This window comes from Danio rerio, chromosome 23 (genome assembly GCF_052040795.2).
Source record: "Danio rerio strain M-AB ecotype USA chromosome 23, GRCz13ab, whole genome shotgun sequence".
NCBI classification, from domain to species: Eukaryota; Metazoa; Chordata; class Actinopteri; order Cypriniformes; family Danionidae; genus Danio; species Danio rerio.
The window spans coordinates 41,377,501-41,396,513 of NC_141043.1; the positions used below are offsets into that span (position 1 = coordinate 41,377,501).

A 19,013-nucleotide genomic window follows, 5' to 3' on the forward strand; every position below is an offset into this window, starting at 1 on the left:
AAAATTATGATGTTAGGCTCAGACAGCATCACCAAACTGTTGGCTTGAACCTAAACCATTCAGAAACTGAATACTGTATATGCGACCTTAGGTTCACGGTCACCTGTTTGTCTCGTTTGTATTAGAGATCTGCGCAGGATGCTCTCTCTCATTCACACACACACACCACACGCTCACTCGATATTGTTAGACCTCACATGCGCTCCCTTTCAAATTACACCAGAGGTACCGACTGCTCCCGCGCTTTATTCGGAAATTTATTCCCCCATCGCCGGAAATCTGGTTGGCTCCTGCGGTACAGCAGCAGGAATGCAGACATCTAGTTCGTATTTACCATGTCTCCCTTCTCGTTCGGTTGAAACACTGCCAAACTGCAGGTCACTTCGGTTGGAAATACTGCCAAACTGCAGGTCACTTGGTGCGCGACTCGCCACCTCACCTCTCCCTCTCTCTCCCTCTCTCTCTCTCTCCTCCACAGTGTCCCATGATAAAAATCACGCATACGCATTTGTAGGCATTAAATAAAGGATATTTAATATTTGTCTCCTATTTAAGTGCATTGTTTTTTATGACGGTATAACGGTATTGAAACTGACACCATTGCTACTTTTAGATCCCGTGGAATACCATATTACTGTATTACCACCCAAGCATATATATATATATATATATATATATATATATATATATATATATTAAACTTAAAAATATTTTACAAATAATATAAAATTTTATTAGAATTTTTGCTAAAATCATTTTCAATTAGTATTGTTTACACTGGAATGGAACAAAAATATGAATATTATATTTCAGCTTATATATAGCACTTATAACTTTCATTTAAGCTGATAAAGTGAATATTAAGTTATTTAGTATTGTATCAAATTATAAAACAATATATATTTAATCGAAACATTTGAGTGAACGAGCTGACAAATGAACGAGCAAATTAATGGAAAAAATACATTATAACTGAAAACAAATTTCAAAGGAGAGGGGAAATAGTTGGAACCAATTCATTTAATGACGTTAATTGCTACCAGAATTGTAAACGTTCAACACATTCAAAACATTGAACCCTGTGCCACAACAAATAAAAGCCCAGTGTATTGTGTTAATATATAAATAATATTTGTATAATAAGATTTTCTTCTTACAGTGTAAATGTTTTCAATAATTCTTCAAATCACACGCTATTCTAGTTCTCGCATAGCAATAGCATTACCATCTTCAAGATACCTCACTCAACACATTCTACAGAGTAAAAAGTTACTTACAGTTATTCATCTCCATCGTCTCCGCTGCTCACTGTACTTCACTCTCAAACGCTCTTTCCCTCCTTTCCTCCTCATTTTCTCAGTGAACTTCAGCCTCATTTTGTCGCAAATACCCGCTTTACAGGGCAGATTAGAGAAAGAAATGAAGCATATTCAAAACACACACACACACACTCTTCAACTTTTTAGCTGAATCAAAGTAACCTTGGTTTAACTTAAATTATGTTAAACTGACGTAAATCAACTTGTATAATTTAAAGAAATAAGCTAGAAACCCTGTTAACTTAGTTTAATAAATTATGATTAAGCCTATAAAGAATTGACACAGATTTTAAAAAAAAAAAGTCTGTTAATTTATGAAATTGTATGAATATTTATTTAGTTTACATATTATTATCAGTTATATTATTGAATAGTATGCAAATGTTTAAATAATTTATTTACATTGTCGTTTACTGGATATATTATATGAAAAACTTGCTTTGTTTACCAAACAAGTGGATCTAATTGGATTTGCATTGTAAACTTTAAATACAAATCAAAAACAGTTTTTTTTTTTTTTTTTTGGGGGTGTCAAGTTTCAGTACGTCATTTCACATAAGTCCACAAAGTGCGGCGCTATGGCGCAGTGGGTAGCACTGTCGTCTCACAGCAAGAAGGTCGCTGGTTTGAGCTCTGGCTGGGTCAGTTGGCATTTCTGTGTGGAGTTTGCATGTTCTCCCCGTGTTGGCAATGCGCACAGTACAGCGCATCCAGTGAGCAACTCCAATCCGATTCTTCAACACGCATAAATCAAATTTGCTTAAACTAAAGGTTCCAAAGTATGGCTATTTTTTTTTTTTTTTTACAAGCAAGGATTCTGACTCAGCTTGTGTGTAAGGGGGGAATCATACCAACCTAATGAAACATTTGAGGGCGCATGGAATCAAAGTAAAGGCAGAGGAATGCACTGTCTTTGACAGCTTGCAACCTCATCTAGCACTTTTACTGAGTACGTTTATATGGACATCAATACTCTGATTAAGACAATACTCTGATTAAGAGTCTACCAAGAAAACAACTTTTTTTGATTATCTTAAAGGACCACTGACATTCAAAAACATTTAAAAATCAACTAATGTAAACACCTTACATAACACCAAATGTAATCATACTGTCTTTTTCTGATTAAGGCAAATAATTAGATTACTAATGTCCATGTAAATAAAGTTACAAGCCCTAACCCTAGAAAAAAAAAATTACAGGTTAGTATTAAGCTAACATAATGTTAATTGCATAATGCAAATCTTAAATTCATGCTAACAAACAAATTATTGAAAGAAATATATTAATGCAATTCAAATATATAAAATATATATTGATGTTTACTTTAAACCTTAATTATATTGTTCAATTAAAATGATAAAAAATATTTATCATAAAAGCCATAATTTTTTGGCTCAAAAGTATCATTTTGGCCACTGTTTTGGCACCGGTATCATTTTAAAAGTATCAATTAAGCACTGTTATCGAAATAACCCCAAACAATACCCAACCCTAATAATTCAGGCACACACAAAATCTCACTATTAATAATGCCAATAATAAAATCAGACTTTGAATTATGTGTCTATAGAGAAATGAACTCGTTAAATAAACCTGAGAAGTTTTCAGCGTGATAAGCAGTCCCTTATACTGTTAAAATATGCAATATTAAGCATTACCATACTGGAGTGAGCATCACCATCTCTATTTGCAGATCTCGCATCACAGAATAATGCCACGTTTTATTAGACGAAGCTTGTTTTCACATGATCTCACGGTTTAAAGTTTCACACATGCATGAGGCGTGATATATCTGCTCAATGAATATTTCCACTGTTTGTCAGGTACAGCATTGGTATGCCTGTCTGCCTCAGTACTAAAAGATTTACCGTTACCTTTCACCTCCATTTGTAAGTGCATAAAATGCGCTCAGATCTCAAAATCTCCCTGGAATAAATACAAGCAATTGCTGTTAAGCTCTGATGGCATTTCACAAACCCATGCGCTTTCCTGAATATATCCCAATATATTTATGTTCCCAAATCCAATGACATATTTATGAGGACAGCCAATTTCAGCAAGAACATCACAAATTTGCCTTGTTTCTTCAAGCACAGAAATGTATTTCCAGAGAGTCTTAAAACTCACTTTTTTTATAAACCGTATACTTCGCTTCTGATTTATGTGAAGCTTATACACAAGCATCATTTTTATTCCTGATCTAAACTCTGCCTAGTGTTTTATATGACTTTAGAGTAGCTCACTCAACACATGGATCTCCTCATGTTTATTCTGTTCTTATGAGGTGATTCTTAAAGGAATAAAAAATAAAATACCTTAAAAAATGAACTAAAAATTCATCATGATGACATTCAGAAGACACGTTCAGAGATTTTCAGCTTCTGTGGGAGAAGAAAATTAGCATTTTCTTACATGCATTTACAGTAAAAGAGGACAAATTTTGCATTTATAGGCATTTACCACTTTAACAACGTTGAGTTATTTGTTTAAACTTATGGTTGAGTTAAACATATTTGGCGCTTAATCCAAAAAACAAACAAAAAGGGCTCAGGGGTAACTCAAATATTTGGTCGGTGATCTTTGGATAAGTAATTCATCAAAACAACAACAGAAATCAGTCCAAGGCACTCAAAAGACTGCCCTGGACTGATATTTGGTGCTTTATTGGGTTATTTTTAACCTTTATTGGGTTATATATTATTAACTCAATCAGTTGGGTTAAATATTTGTTATATATATATATATATATATATATATATATATATATATTGTTTGTGTATCTTGATTTGTTTTACCAAAAGTGTCTGGAACTAAAATATAACACAAAAAAAGCTTTTTCAATATTTTGAATGTATGTTATTAATTTACACAGTCATAGCTAGTACTAGTAATAGTAACAATAGTAATCTAACTTGAACTAACTTTGTCATCTAAATAAACATAAATAATAAACACTGATCGCAATTTCTGAAATTCAACCTCTGTTATTTTACAGTAAATTTCTGAAATTTAATGTCTGATATTTTACAGCAAATTTCTGTAATTCAACCTCTGTTATTTTACAGTAAATTTCTGAAATTTAACGGCCGTTATTTTACGTTTTTTTTCTGGCACCCCAGTTGCAGGAAATAAAGTGTAAACTTACAGAGTTTTTTTTACAATGTAGGCTATTTCATTGGTCCTCAACCACTGGGCTGCGGACTGGTACTGGTCCGGGAATCAATTGGTATCGGGTTGCGCTAGAAATCATTAATTATTTCCGCTTTGTTTATTATCTTAGTCTTAATGATATTTTATTTTGATGAAATCTTTTGTTTGAAAAATGACAGTATTCTCTCGCATACATCTCGGTTACTTAAGCACCTAAATTTAACCCACAAGCACAAAATGAGTAAGAAACAGATGTCTTTGGAAAGTTTCTTTGTGAAGGGGAAGGACTCGCAAACTGCCAAGTATCCACAACCCATTTGTTAGCAAATCAGGCGCTGTTCGCATATCGCGTCTTTTATAGAGTCCCTGCAAGTTTGTTATTTCCAATGGAGGTACGCGGCTTGTCTGAGCAAGCCGCGTGACACACTTGCGCCTTCCAGACTCCCCCAGTTGAATGAATGCCAAGAGCGCACCCGATCAGCTTCAGCTTGTATGGAATATACAAATTTCGGTTGACTAATCATCTCAGGCAAACACAGAACACCCAAACACTGCAGTGCTTTATAATTTTCTCCATGAATAAAACTTGTATCAGAGTGACAGCAATGTTTTGTTAGCTTGTCATCCTCTGATAAAATGGTTGATGGTCATCTAGCAACCTACGAACTATAGCGTCACGTCCCACCACACCGGTCCATGGTAAAATTGTCAAGCGTTGACCGGTCCGCGGTGATGAAAGGTTGGGGACCACTGGGCTATTCACATTGATCTGGAGTTATAACCAAATCCTGTTCATAGAAAGGTTAGATTTTAACATTTGAACACAAGTAGGCCTATTTAAAGCATCTGTGAACGACCTGTATATATTTTTACATTTCCTCGAGCAAGAATGAAGAACTTTCTGTCATACACCACGCCCACCAAAAAGGTACCATTATTACCGATTGGCAGTGGAGACACATGCCTGATAAACGTGACCCGTACCAAACTAAACCATACCACTTATTGGAAACGAGACATAAGTGAAATATATTACACATATTTTCAAAGAGTCTCAGCTGATTTAAGCTTAATTTTAGCTTATTTATTAGATGACATTTATTTATGATTATTTTTTTATTGTTCTTTTGCATCTCTTTTTAAGACTCAAATCTCCAATAATTACTTTAATTGTGATTGCATGGTGATTCACATTATTTCAAAAGTGTGGAAAAACATAGCGATGAGTAAATATTGACAGCATGTTCCTTTTTTTTAGGTAAACTGTGTGTTTAAATCTTTTCTTTATGGTTTCTCCTGTAGATTAGACTCACAGATGTTTGCTCAGCATGTGGATCTTCTGTTTGTGACACTAGAATAAAGCCTTGTTCTTAGACTCAGAAGCACAACAGAAAAACAAACAAAACTTTGAATGCATAATTTTACCTCTGGGTCCTTTTTTTTTGTTTGTTTCCTTCCCGCAACGCTAATTATTTTTGGGGGCTGTTAATGAGTTTTGCGGCAGCTGAAATCATGGGAGAGAATTAAATGCAGCTTGCTGTTTACCAAATAATGGCTGTCCTGAAATGCAAACACATGAAACTCTGATTCTGTAATGTGAAGACACGGTTTCTGTCCTTAAATAACTGTAAAAAGGATTTTTAGCTGAACTAAACAATGCTGAAAATACATGTTTTTTTTTTGTTGTTGTTTTTTTACTATTATTATTAAATTGATTGATAACTGTTGGTATAGAATCAAATGTGTCAAATCTTGTCATGTAATGTTAACAACAGAAATTATTAAAATAGAAAATGATTTTCTTTCTAATGTTTGGTCATTTTAGGTCTCTAAACTTTGTTGTTATTGCTGTTGTTTTTTGTTGTTGTTTTTTTCACCAAAAACATTGTTTAGGTTTTTTTTCTGCTGTTAAAATGGTGCCCAAGTCATTTTTCACCTGTTAGTCAACAGGAGGGTTAAACCAAGTTCGAATTTAACAGCATTAGATATATAGTACCAAACTAAAATGTTATTTGCAAATAAACAATGCTAGACTATTTCTACTCTTAGTATTTTTTACATTTTGTGGCCATTTATGCAGCATCCATATTTAACCAAGTGTCCTATAGCAGAATAACAACAGCTCTAGTTCATTACATTATAGTTCCTCTATTATGTAAGGGATAATGTACTTCTAGTCGGTTGCTTTTGTAAAATAAAGCCCAATGAAAAGTCCATTGTCTCTAATTAAATGTAAAGCTTGCAGAAAGAAATGTCTTAACAAACAGCTGAATGCAGCCTACACTAACCTTCTTCTTCTACTTCTTCTTCTTATTATTATTATTGTTATTATTATTAGCAAAATTTGATTTTGAATTTGATTCTTGGAACAAATCCCATGAGATCTCAGGTTACCACAATTTATCGCTATCACAAAATGATAATAAAAACAAGAAAACAAAACACAAATTACAAAATGTTCAAGAAACAACAACAAAGCGTTAAACGTTAGCAGAAGCAGGGAAAAAAGCATCAAGTTTATCATAGAGAGAGAGAGAGAAAGAGAGAGAGAGAGAAACTAATAAAATATATAAAAACACAATATAAACAACAGTATCCTTAAGAAAAACATGTACAGTCCAACGTATGACAACAGGGTTTGCATTTGCATTAATTATGCAATTAATTGAATATTAACAGTTAAATGATAAAAGCTCTTTTACCAAAAGATATTTTAACACGAGGAACAAAAAAAAATAGTCTGAACAGAATGTCTAACCTGATTTAAGGGAAAATATATATAAAATATTGCTGTAAAAAATAGGGATATGTAAAATAAATACATTAATTACATTACAAATAATTTGTCAGTGGCGTTAGCAAAATAATCCTATTTCAAATGATATGCAAGATTATTTTAAATGGCCCCCTTAATTGGCAGATTATTTTTTGCTTGTTTTAAAGAAAGACTTAATTAATGTTCATGTATTATTTCTGAAAACAAGACAATATTCACTGGTTGTCTTGAAATAGCTTCTTTATTTTAGAATGTTTTGATATTTGGACTAGAAACGAGACAAGAAAATACTTTTTGTACAGTAAAAAAAATGTATTTACTTTAGAAAAAATCCTCATAACAATTTGCACAAACAAATTTTAGGTAAATTTTACTCTCTTAAATCAGGTACAATTAACTTGTCAATATAATGTGAAAATGTACTTAATGTTTAATCTAACACTCCTTAAATAATTAAGTAAAACTTTTTTGATTAACTTTCCTTTTGAGTCTGCATTCATTTAAATGAACCAAGTAATGTCAAGTTCTTAATTGGTTTAGCAGAAGGAACATTGCTTTTATCCGTTTAAAATCAATCTTATTAGTTAAAATGTTGTACATTTGGTGTAACTTGGTGTAATTAAGACACACATTCGCACTTGATAAGTAATTAAATATTTATTTTCTGTATTATTAATTTATTTTAAACAAATTAAAACCAAGAGCAAATCTACTGTAAATATGCTTACTGATCTCAGATATAGTATTAGCCAACACGTTCTCACTCCCAACTCGTCACATACTGACGCTTGGTCAGGAACCCTCGGCGTAAGTTATTGACGCACAGGGTACCCCTTTAGCGTCATATTTAGACGTGCAGGGATTCCCTATAGAATCTGTGCCTGAGCCTGAGGCGTCATAGGGAGACGCTGGAGGCTCGTATAATTACCAATAGATGTCAACGCACTTTTTAAAACCTGGTTTACGCCTATTATCACAGTTTTCTTATTTTAAAAATATGTAATTTTTATTTTGTTCATGAAAAGCGTCTGTAAACTGGGTCGAAACTACTGTATGAATAAACTTCGGTCCACGTGACATCTCTTCACGGTGAGTTTAACGTCGCTCTGCTATTGGTCAAACTGCATCAGCGGTGAGTTCTCAGATGAGTTCAACTGTCAACATTAAATAGTATGTTAATGCTGCATAATCTATTTTTATTGGAGATTAGTTGGTGTTTATAAATATGTTATCATTTACTTTATATTTAATGAGTGAAATTATATTTGGTTTCCCAGTTTAGGGTAACTATGCCTAATAAAACTTTGATTTATTCATATTATTTATTGTTTTTTTTTTACTTTAAAAAATATTGCATTTCAAGTACTAAGATTAAAAATGTTTTTGGCTGATATTTTTTTCATTTTAAATGATTCATTGAAGTTGGGGTCATTGTATGTGGCGATCTATTTTTTACAGTCTATGCTCGCTATCCCAAGGTTCATTGCGATCCCAAGGTTCACTGCGGTTTTCCACAAGGTAAGTAAAAAGTAAACAAATAAAGACGATTTGTTGATAAAGCATGTACTGTAAACTAGTGACGTTATCTAATTACATCAAGTTTATTTATTAAAAACACATTTTCTCACATATAACGTTGGTCATGCATTAGAACAATATATACATTTTAAGATAAGGAACAGTAACCAGATTGTTGTTTTCCACAATACAATTCGTGCAAAATCTATATATAATATACAATATGCAACTCTAATAATACAAATGTATTCGTAATTGTTTCAATATTAAAGAACATCAAGTGTTTTCAAAGGTTTATTGTAAAAACAATTATTTTGGGAAAAAGGCAGAAATTTTGCCAGTCTGAGCACATTTTATTCATTGTACAACACAAAACTAAACAAAAAAACAGCTTAATCTACCACACACACACACATATATATATATAGGTGTAAATTATAAGGTGTTCACTGTTCAGATATGAATATTTTTTCATTGCTCTTTTCAGGTTCTTTAGATTTCTTTAAAAATCCAATCTTGTTTTCTAATAAGCAAAAAGTAAAATCACTTTACACATGTTTATATGTTAAATTGCACTTGTCTCTCTCTCTATCTCTGTTAACACATTTGTATTTGTTTGATTAATTCTTGTGTCTTTCAGCCTGTTTCTGCCTATCACCACTCAGATTGATCATCAAGATCTCAATTATAAGCTTAAGTCTTGATGACAACTTGATGATCTGCAGGAAAAACCACCATGTAAGGAAGGCCAAGACCACTCTGGAATCAGTCAAGGGTTAGTGAAGTTTTTCATTCCATGTATATTAGATATCTACATTGTTTAGGCATATATGATTGTGTGAGATAAAATGTATTTATTCTTTCACTACTATTGTAATAACAGAAAGAGACACATTAGTTTTACTATTACTATTGTTTATGACAAACATTAAAAAAACTACAGCATAAGCTCACAAAATATCGTGGCCTTGTTTAAACCTATTTGTTCTGGGTGTTGATAGTGGCCAACCATTTTTTTCTTTATCAGAAAGTATTTTGTTTTGTCTGATTTTATGACACCTTATAGGCCATCAACTGTCCACATTGGGGTTTAGGAAATTAAAAGTCTGCTTATGCTGCTTGTCTACTAGTCTTAGGATAAGTTGGAAATGTTATAAATGTAAATTTTTTGTTTTTATCTGGTACAGCTCATAGGAACTCCAATCTTCCCAACTGTGAGGGAGCCTTGCTCCAGTGACTGTCAGTGTGTACTTCATTGCTTCCATTAGTCCCTGTATCTGTAGACCTAGGTGACAGTGGACTAGAGTCAAATTTTGGTTTTATTTAAACTAAGGCATACTGATGGCCTTTTTACTCATATTTGGTCATGCAAGTATTAATATATCCTAAAATATTTTTATATTCTTTTTATTGGTGGAAAAGATGTTGGTATAATTATTTTTAATGGACTGCTAAGATCTCAGCAGACATTTTTTCTGAGATATTCTTTAATGGGAGTCTGTGCAATACAAGGTGGATAGTATTTGCAAGGAAGAGCCCTTCATCTGTCCTGCTTCCACACTAAATATACTGCCAATTTAAGTAGATATGAACCATAAGCATAACCATTTCAAGAATGCACAAGGTACTTTAAACTGTATGTGTTGAAACTAAATTAACAAGAAAACAGCTCTGTGATGTTCACTTAGTAAAATTAGATTAGAAGATATAAACTTGTTCTGTACTGTTTCATTCCTTTTTTAAACACTGGCATTTTTGAAGGTTTATTTACAGCTAAGGATTAAGGATTGACAGGAAGATTTGTGGACTACATCAACTAATGACACTACCTCCAAAGAGTTGCAAAAAGCTGTCCAAAGTTTCAGCACCATCTTTAACCCCATGATTTTAGTGTGTTACATGCCTAAGCACATGAGTTTAAATCTGAGATAGATGAACTGTGTGATTATCTTAAACTGATCTACAAGTAAATGCCAAAACTTATTGGTTTACTTATTTGTTTGTTTGTTTTTGTTTTTTTTTGTATATGTTAACCAGGTGAAATGGAGTGAGGCATACAAGGATATGTGTGGTTTTACTCTTGGGAAGGAGGTTGAACAGTGCAATATTTCTTCTATAGGATTGCAGTGACCAGACATGCTACTGTAACTCTCATGGTCATGTGCTGGAATTAGCAGATATTCAACAATTTGGCCATCTCGCTGACCTATTGATATCAGAAGGTAACGATATCCAGTAGAATTTGTTTTGGTTGTTCAGTAACCTATTTGAATAGTATTGTGATTTTTGATTGCTTATCATTGTAGACCGCAACAGCTCTGCAAAGCAAGTTGCAAAACAGAATCCATGGAACTGGCAGTGACTGGAAACCAATTGGAAGACTGTGGTCTGTGATGTAGAGGAGTGGGCAGACGGTGAGGAAATTCTTATTAATATTAAATGTAGTCATGAAAAATTGTAATTGTTACTATTATTGTCATTTTTTCAGTAGCAGAAGCAAAGACAACAAAAAACAGAAGTGATATGGATGTCTTCATCATATGGCATGGTATGTACACTAGACTTCTGTCAGTGTTGATTCTTTAAAAGTTGATGTATAATCCTTGTTATACAACTTTCTTTTTATTAATATATTTCAGACTCTGCTGACCCAGCAACAAAGAGGAGGGTGTTCAACATCATCCTGCTAGTCAGGATTCTTCAGGAGAAGCAGTGGATTCTTGTGGCAGAGATGGCCAACCACTATAAATACCTTTCAACTCATCCTGGTTTTTTCAAAGAACTTTCCTGCTAGTTTGCTACTGAAAAGTACTGGTATGTATTTGTATTATTTGGCTCAAACTTAAGCATAAGGTTACCCAGTCCAAAGGATATTAATATATTTTTATGTTGTTGTGTTCTTCTTTTAAGATTCGACATGTGGCCTAACAAAGAGGGGTTAAAAGGTCTATGGATCATCATTCTCAAAAAGCAACAAAATAACTGAGAAATAAACAACAATACGATGGTGCAATCTAGAGACCTGCAAGGTACCTGCAAGTTTTGGCTGGAGCAGAGAACATAGATTTTTTTTAAATAAAGCTCCAGCTGATGAGTATGACATTGACTGGATTTTCTTTTACTGTAATCCAGAAGAGGATGACCTTAACCCTGAATCTAAAGCATGTAATAAAATCTGTAAAAATAAAATAAAATTTTCATCATCTATAACCAAATTGTTGTCTCTTTTTTTTAAATACATAGATATGTACAGTATGTAAGCATTCCTCTAAAATCAATCAGTGTTGTAAATTAAGAGCATTATTGTATGCCTAACTGCTTACAACATATAACGATTTAAGGAACTCTATATTAAAATAAAATTATTACATTTAATGACATTAAGAGCTTTTAAAATATTAATTTTATGATACATTTTTATGATAAATTTAATTTTTGCATATACTTGGCCAAAAAATGTACATTATTATGGTCAACTGCTCAGATACCTCCAGTCAATATGTGGCTGAGTCAGGCAACCAGACTTCTACCTCTGGAAAAATTAACCTATGATTTACATCAAAGATCTGTTGTTATGCTGAAAATAAAAATTAACTTTGTATAATGTTTTATTGAATGCAAGATTAAAAAATAAAATATTTTCCAAGAGATGGATTGCGGCTGGAAGAGCATCTGCTGCATAAAAACATGCTGGAAAAGTTGGCGGTTCATATCGCTGTGGCGACCCCTGGTTAATAAAGGGACTAAGCCAAAAAGAAAACGAATGAATGAAAATAAAATATGTATATTTAGTAGACATAGAACTACACAGTAACTTATAAATACAGCACAGAACTATTTTACTTCTAGTTTAGATGATTTAAATGTTCGCATTTTTATTTTGTTGGTTAATGGCTATGTATTTTTAATCATTTGGAGGATTATCTTTTCGTCATTGTTACCTTATTTCTCAATATTTTCATGATTCTTACAATGCAGCAAATCTTACAATCATTTGATCATAAAGAAAATAATTAACAAATTAACCCACATGCAGGAAAAAGAGATTATGTGGAATCATTATTAAACACAAGTTCATCCATTGTCATCAAAACATACTGTTACACAAACAGTTGAAGATTTAGAAAGTAAAAATAATCAGATAAAGAGTGGTTTTTAAACAAATACATGTCTTTAAAAAGGTTTTATTTATAAACATTCACATATTTTAAAAGAGCTTTTATCCATATTTCAAATAAAGTGAAAACAATTAAATATCACATGATGACCATTAATGAAACACACTTACAGAATTACATCCACACATATTATTCTGAACTCATAATATTTGTGAGGAACATAGATCACTATTGCTAATAACTTGTGATTAAAGAGGATACTAATGTTTAGCTTATTTTTACAGCTTTTTTTTTTAACCACAACTGTACATGTGACAATACTATTTCTTGTCCATGTTGAATATAATACATCTACATAGGTTAACTGCCCTTTTACTCAAAGGGGATGAGTAGAGCCCCGTAGAAAAGGAAAAAGTATTCACATTTCAAACGAAAAATGAGTGAGAGAATATCAGCAAGACTATTACCTATGCTATGTTCAATAAATAATGTTGAATATAATAGTCTGATATATACTAATCAAGTCAATAAAAGCTGTTTAAAAAAAATAATCATTGTAAAATAACAAATTTATGCCTGGCTTTCATATATGTCATAAATATATGCACAATGACCTTATTCAGATAGTCTTTAGTTCATTAAAAATTGTATTTGTTCCATTTTATTACAAAAAGGCTTTAAACTACATTACCCACAATCCTTTGTCGCTGTATAGATGGGAGGGGAAAGACATGGCGCTACAAATTGTAGTTCATTGAAAGGTGTAGTTAGGGTTAAGTTTAGGGTTACGATCTTGGTTAATCGGTAACTATTTGAAACACAGCGATAACTCATTGATAAAGGACACTGTTGGTAAAGTGGCAAAGTTAGCAAAACATAGTTAGCAACACGAAGGATCTTTTAATTTGGCTTTGAAGTTATAGTCCAATCACAACGTCGCAATCTACGTCACACTTTGTGTCTATTTGGTAATCTTCCGGCTGAAGGTAGATTATAATAACCTTATAATATAAATTAAATATCAAAATGTGTATTAATATTACATGTTATTTATTGTCTTATTAAAAATACAAATGTATATTTACCGTGAGATTCCTTTGTGGGGGTCTCCTGATGTGCAAAATGATCATAGTAAAACCAGATCATAGGCAGTATACTAAATTAGAAACGAATAATAAAATAATAAAAATATTTGAAAACATTTCCAGCATTTCCTGTAACTAAACACTGCGTCCTGTAGGTATACAAATATAAATATATGTCAAACTTAAATGACAAATATAGTGCCCATTAAATAGTAAAAATAGTAGTTCATTGTAAATGAGTATGCAAATAAACACAATACATTTTTAATGAAATATTTATAATTTATTTATAATGCCACAAATAAAATAAATAATAAAAATCACGCAAAAATGCAAAAACCAAAAATATTTATTTTATAACAGTTTTTAATGCAATAATATATTACCATACATATATAAATGATTAAAAACAATTATAATTGAAGGAAATGTATATTTTGTATTATTATTATTATATTTATTTTGTGATATTTATTTATGTCATACATCTGGTATGTCAAGCTGAAGTAATACTGCACTGCAAAAAATCTTTTCAAATGATGCCTTTGGAAATGCCATTATAATAAACAGCTTTCACAACAACAAGAAGTCAAGTTCATGACAAATGCAAATTATGTTTATAATAACAACTTTCTGAACTTAAACATCAAAAGTAGAATAAGTTCAAAACATATTCAAGTATTTACTGAAGAATAGCAAAAACAATTTTTACAAAACACTGAGAACCAAAGTGTGCTTGGTGAGTCCAGGTGTTTATGCTGACTAGACTGTCATATTGCAATCCGGTTAGCATGAGGAGACTTGGGCGTAAAATGTGAGGAATTCCTGGAGGGCTCCCATGTGTTATTCCAGGTTTTGCCACTGTAAAGTATTAGAAGTGCACAATGTAATTACTGAACAAAAAATGAGTGTTAGGTTTCATTTAGAAAGTTCAGTGATATTAATTTATATATGTAAAGTGTCATTAAACCTGTCACTCTTGAATTAACTGTATAATAGGTTAAACATTTCCAGCATGTTTCCATGTATTCCAAGCAGATCTGTCAGTTCTACAAACTCAGAGATCAGGATAGTGACTGCTCTTCTCATTATGAACATCCTTATCCTTCTCATACATTTTTATCACCATTGATGTCCACTGCTGTAGTTTTCATTGAAGGAAATGCTGACACAAATTCAGCATGTTTTTTGTTTTTTTTAATAGCAGAATATGGGTATTATTGGGCCAAAACCTTAAAAATATATAAGTTGCAAGATTTGAATCTTGATGAACATATTGTTAATTCACTTCTTGCAATTGAAAACACACATCTCATGTTTGACTCATCAATTATATGAAAACTACAATAGCATACTGTGCTCCACCCTAAATATATTTCTAAATTATAACAAGCTTATTGCTTTACATGGCTAAACATTTATTTTATGCCTGCATTATTCACTGCTATTACAGTAAACCATTACACTCTTAACCCAAACTAGTTGACTTTATTCTAATAAAGTCAACTAGTTTGGGTTAAGAGTGTAAACTGCATAGAAACCTGTTGCCTTAAACCCTTTATGTTTTTACACAAGGTGAAACTAAACAGGCCACTTTAAATTAACCTAGAACCTTTACAATCTTCTTGAACTTACAGTAATATTTTAATTCAAGTATGGCTGTTAAGTTGTACCTTGTATAAAATTTAAGAGGTTTAAGCCACTGGGTTTCTATACAATTTTCTAGTAAAGTCAACTAGATTGGGTTAAAGGAATAGTTCACTATTTACTCTCCCTCAAGTGGTTGTAAACCTTTTTTAAAAACTTCCAAGTTACTTTGTGTTGAACATGAAGGAAGTTTTTGAAGAAAGCTGAAAAGCTGAAAACATTGACATGCATAGTAGGAAAAAACAAATACTATGGAAGTTATTGTTTGCAGGTTTTCATCTTTCTTTAAAATATATTTTTTGTGTTTAACTGAAGAAAGCAAGTCAGACATATTTGGAACAAGTGAAGTATGAGTCATTAATGACAGTATTTTCATTTTTTGGGTGAATCTCTTTAAGAGTATACTGAAAGAAATGTCCTATTCAATGAAGCTAACTTCAGCTGCATGTGTAGCCCCATAAGTGCTTATCTAGAAATCAAAACAATGATCACGTCAGTCCCATGTTAGGCTCTTTATATCATATTGGCCACAGAATGGACTACCTAGTGTTGCAATAAAATTAAAAAATTAATAAAACTATGACTTACCACACAATACAAGACAAACAGTGAATTTTCAGCTCTGCCTTTGCTGTACACAAGATGAGGTTCCAGCTTCAACACTGATCTGAGTGGGGCAGTTGTGCAGCTCTGTGAGGTTGTGACTGTTCAAATGCTGTGCTGTGAAGAGTTCTTTATTAAAAGAAAGTACATTCTTTTAAAATCTGTACATAATAACAAAGAAAATGCAATGATTTTAAATAATGATTAATTCTGAACAAAAACCTTACCCTTAGTCAAGATGAATTCATATGTATAAAAGTTTCTGCATCTGAAATGAATAAAAACAGATGTGACATTTGTTAAACCCACTAAACTACTAGATACATCAGTACTGCATTAAGCAGTTGTAATGTAAGTGTAGTCCAAAATGAGCCTTAATCTCTTTAAGATAATGATTTAAAAAAAACGTTGCTTGTGTTAAAAACAATCCAGCCACTTGTAATATATATGATCAATGGTAAATTTCTGAAAAGGTGCAAGGTAATCCTTGAGTTTTACCATTACCATCCTGACTGACATAATATTTGACAAAGAAGACAGCTTGTTGTGCCTCTTTACCACAATTTAGAGATGATAGATTGTTTCTTTCATTAAATAAATTGGTAAAGGCCAAATTATACTGGTAATAGTGTAAGATATTCATTGTGTGACATACATCAGCTTAAGTTATACTTGAGCTTTTGTTATGCTATATATATATATATATATATATATATATATATATATATATATATATATATATATATATATATATATATATATGTGTGTGTGTGTGTGTGTGTGTGTGTTTTAAGGCATGGAAAATAATCGTTTTTACAATGTAGCCTTTAAACCTTTGGAAACACTTGATGTTCTTTAATATTGAAACAATTACCAATACATTTGTATTATTAGAGTTGCATACTGCATATTATATATAGATTTTGCACGAATTGTATTGTGGAAAACAACAATCTGGTTACTGTTCCTTATCTTAAAATTTATATATTGTTCTAATGCATGACCAACGTTATATGTGAGAAAAATATGTTTTTAATAAATAAACTTGATGTAATTAGATAACGTCACTAGTTTACAGTACATGCTTTATCAACAAATCGTCTTTATTTGTTTGCTTTTTACTTACCTTGTGGAAAACCGCAGTGAACCTTGGGATCGCAATGAACCTTGGGATAGCGAGCATAGACTGTAAAAAATAGATCGCCACATACAATGACCCCAACTTCAATAAATCATTTAAAATGAAAAAAATATCAGCCAAAAACATTTTTAAACTTAGTACTTGAAATGCAATATTTTTTTAAAGTAAAAAAACAATAAATAATATGAATGAATCAAAGTTTTATTAGGCATAGTTACCCTAAACTGGGCAATCGAATATAATTTCACTCATTAAATATAAAGTAAATGATAACATATTTATAAACACCAACTAATCTCCAATAAAAATAGATTATGCAGCATTAACGTAATATTTAATGTTGACAGTTGAACTCATCTGAGAACTCACCGCTGATGCAGTTTGACCAATAGCAGAGCGGCGTTAAACTCACCGTGAAGAGATGTCACGTGGACCGAAGTTTATTCATACAGTAGTTTCGACCCAGTTAACAGACGCTTTTCATGAACAAAACAAAAATTACATATTTTTAAAATAAGAAAACTGTGATAATAGGTGTAAATCAGGTTTTAAAAAGTGCGTTGACATCTATTGGTAATTATACGAGCCTCCAGCGTCTCCCTATGACGTCTCAGGCTCAGGCACAGATTCTATAGGGAATCCCTGCACGTCTAAATATGACGCTAAAGGGGTACCCTGTGCGTCAATAACTTACGCCGAGGGTTCCTGACCAAGCGTCAGTATGTGACGAGTTGGGAGTGAGAACGTGTTGCATTAGCATAAAGTATCTATATGGGTCTCTGAGAGAAGCGTTAAAATTTAATGCTGATTTTCAAAATGCTTAGACCCTAAGCATGAGTGCTACTTTTCTGCAAGGTGGTAACCTAAAAACTAAAAACACAAACATACTTAAAACTCTTCTTATTCTTCACACTATAAAGATTAACCTCTAACAAGTCTTTCTCTCAAATTTAAACACCTAAAATTGCTTTTATTTTCACAATATTGTCCTCTTAATTCAATCCTTTGAGAAGCATGAACTACATATTCACTGTGACATATTTATTATTAAAATGTACTTAATATTACTATAGGATTGCGACAATTAGAACATATTTAAATATCCTCCTGAGACCCCGCCCATTGACTTGTGTCCTCTGTAGTGAACATTACAGTTTTGTTGTCTGAGTGGCGGTCGTTTTGAACTAACATAGTCCTGTGGTCGACTACAGTGGACATGCTGTAAAATTTAAAATAAAAACAAAATGTAAAAACTCTAAATTGTAGGATTTATTTTTACCCAAAAGATGTAGGAAATCACAGAAAAAAAAGAAAAAAAATATTTGGGTCTAAGGAGGATATTACAAGTAAATGAATATTAATATTTAATTATTTCCACTTATTTCATTTATTACATGAACCAAATGTGTAAACAATAAATATTTACTTAGAATATTCTAGTTACTTAATATTACAATTTTAAAATTATGAGAGTAAATTTATTAGATTTTACTACACCAAAAAAATTCTTTCAGTGTAGACAATAACTAAAGAAATGATGCATTTTTGCTAACTTTCTGCATTCATTGCTACAGTTTAATGTGTCATAATTTAATGCATGCAGTGGCATTCAGAAAAGATATTTTGGGGCTATTAGAGACACCAAATGTACAG

At 32.0% G+C, this 19,013-nt stretch overlaps 1 protein-coding gene and 2 long non-coding RNA genes across 6 annotated transcripts in view; 1 reads left to right on the forward strand and 2 right to left on the reverse strand.

Annotated features, from left to right (window-relative positions):
- Positions 1-1,382, reverse strand: part of LOC100537649 (N-acetyltransferase family 8 member 3) — a 6,880-nt gene extending 5,498 nt beyond the window's left edge. The window contains exon 1 of the mRNA XM_087307808.1: positions 1,278-1,382. Coding sequence (XP_087163934.1) covers positions 1,278-1,293 — 16 coding nt within the window. The 5' untranslated portion in view covers positions 1,294-1,382. The remainder of the gene's footprint in view (positions 1-1,277) is intronic.
- Positions 1-11,973, forward strand: part of LOC147831355 (uncharacterized) — a 14,714-nt gene extending 2,741 nt beyond the window's left edge. Inside the window, exons 2-8 of one of the 4 annotated variants that reach the window (XR_015524033.2) lie at positions 8,707-8,766; positions 9,407-9,541; positions 10,804-10,988; positions 11,073-11,180; positions 11,258-11,314; positions 11,406-11,580; positions 11,677-11,973. This is a non-coding gene — a long non-coding RNA (uncharacterized LOC147831355). Of the gene's footprint in view, positions 1-8,706; positions 8,767-9,406; positions 9,542-10,803; positions 10,989-11,072; positions 11,181-11,254; positions 11,315-11,405; positions 11,581-11,676 lie in introns of those variants that run through there. The other 3 variants (XR_015524035.2, XR_015524031.2, XR_015524034.2) reach the window with 3 other exon arrangements.
- A 2,344-nt stretch (positions 11,974-14,317) lies between these two features.
- Positions 14,318-16,342, reverse strand: LOC147831356 (uncharacterized). Its single transcript, XR_015524061.1, has 2 exons — positions 16,205-16,342; positions 14,318-14,830 (listed from the first exon to the last, which is right to left on the reverse strand). It is a non-coding gene; the product is annotated as an uncharacterized LOC147831356 (long non-coding RNA).
- Between the last annotated feature and the right edge of the window lie 2,671 nt (positions 16,343-19,013).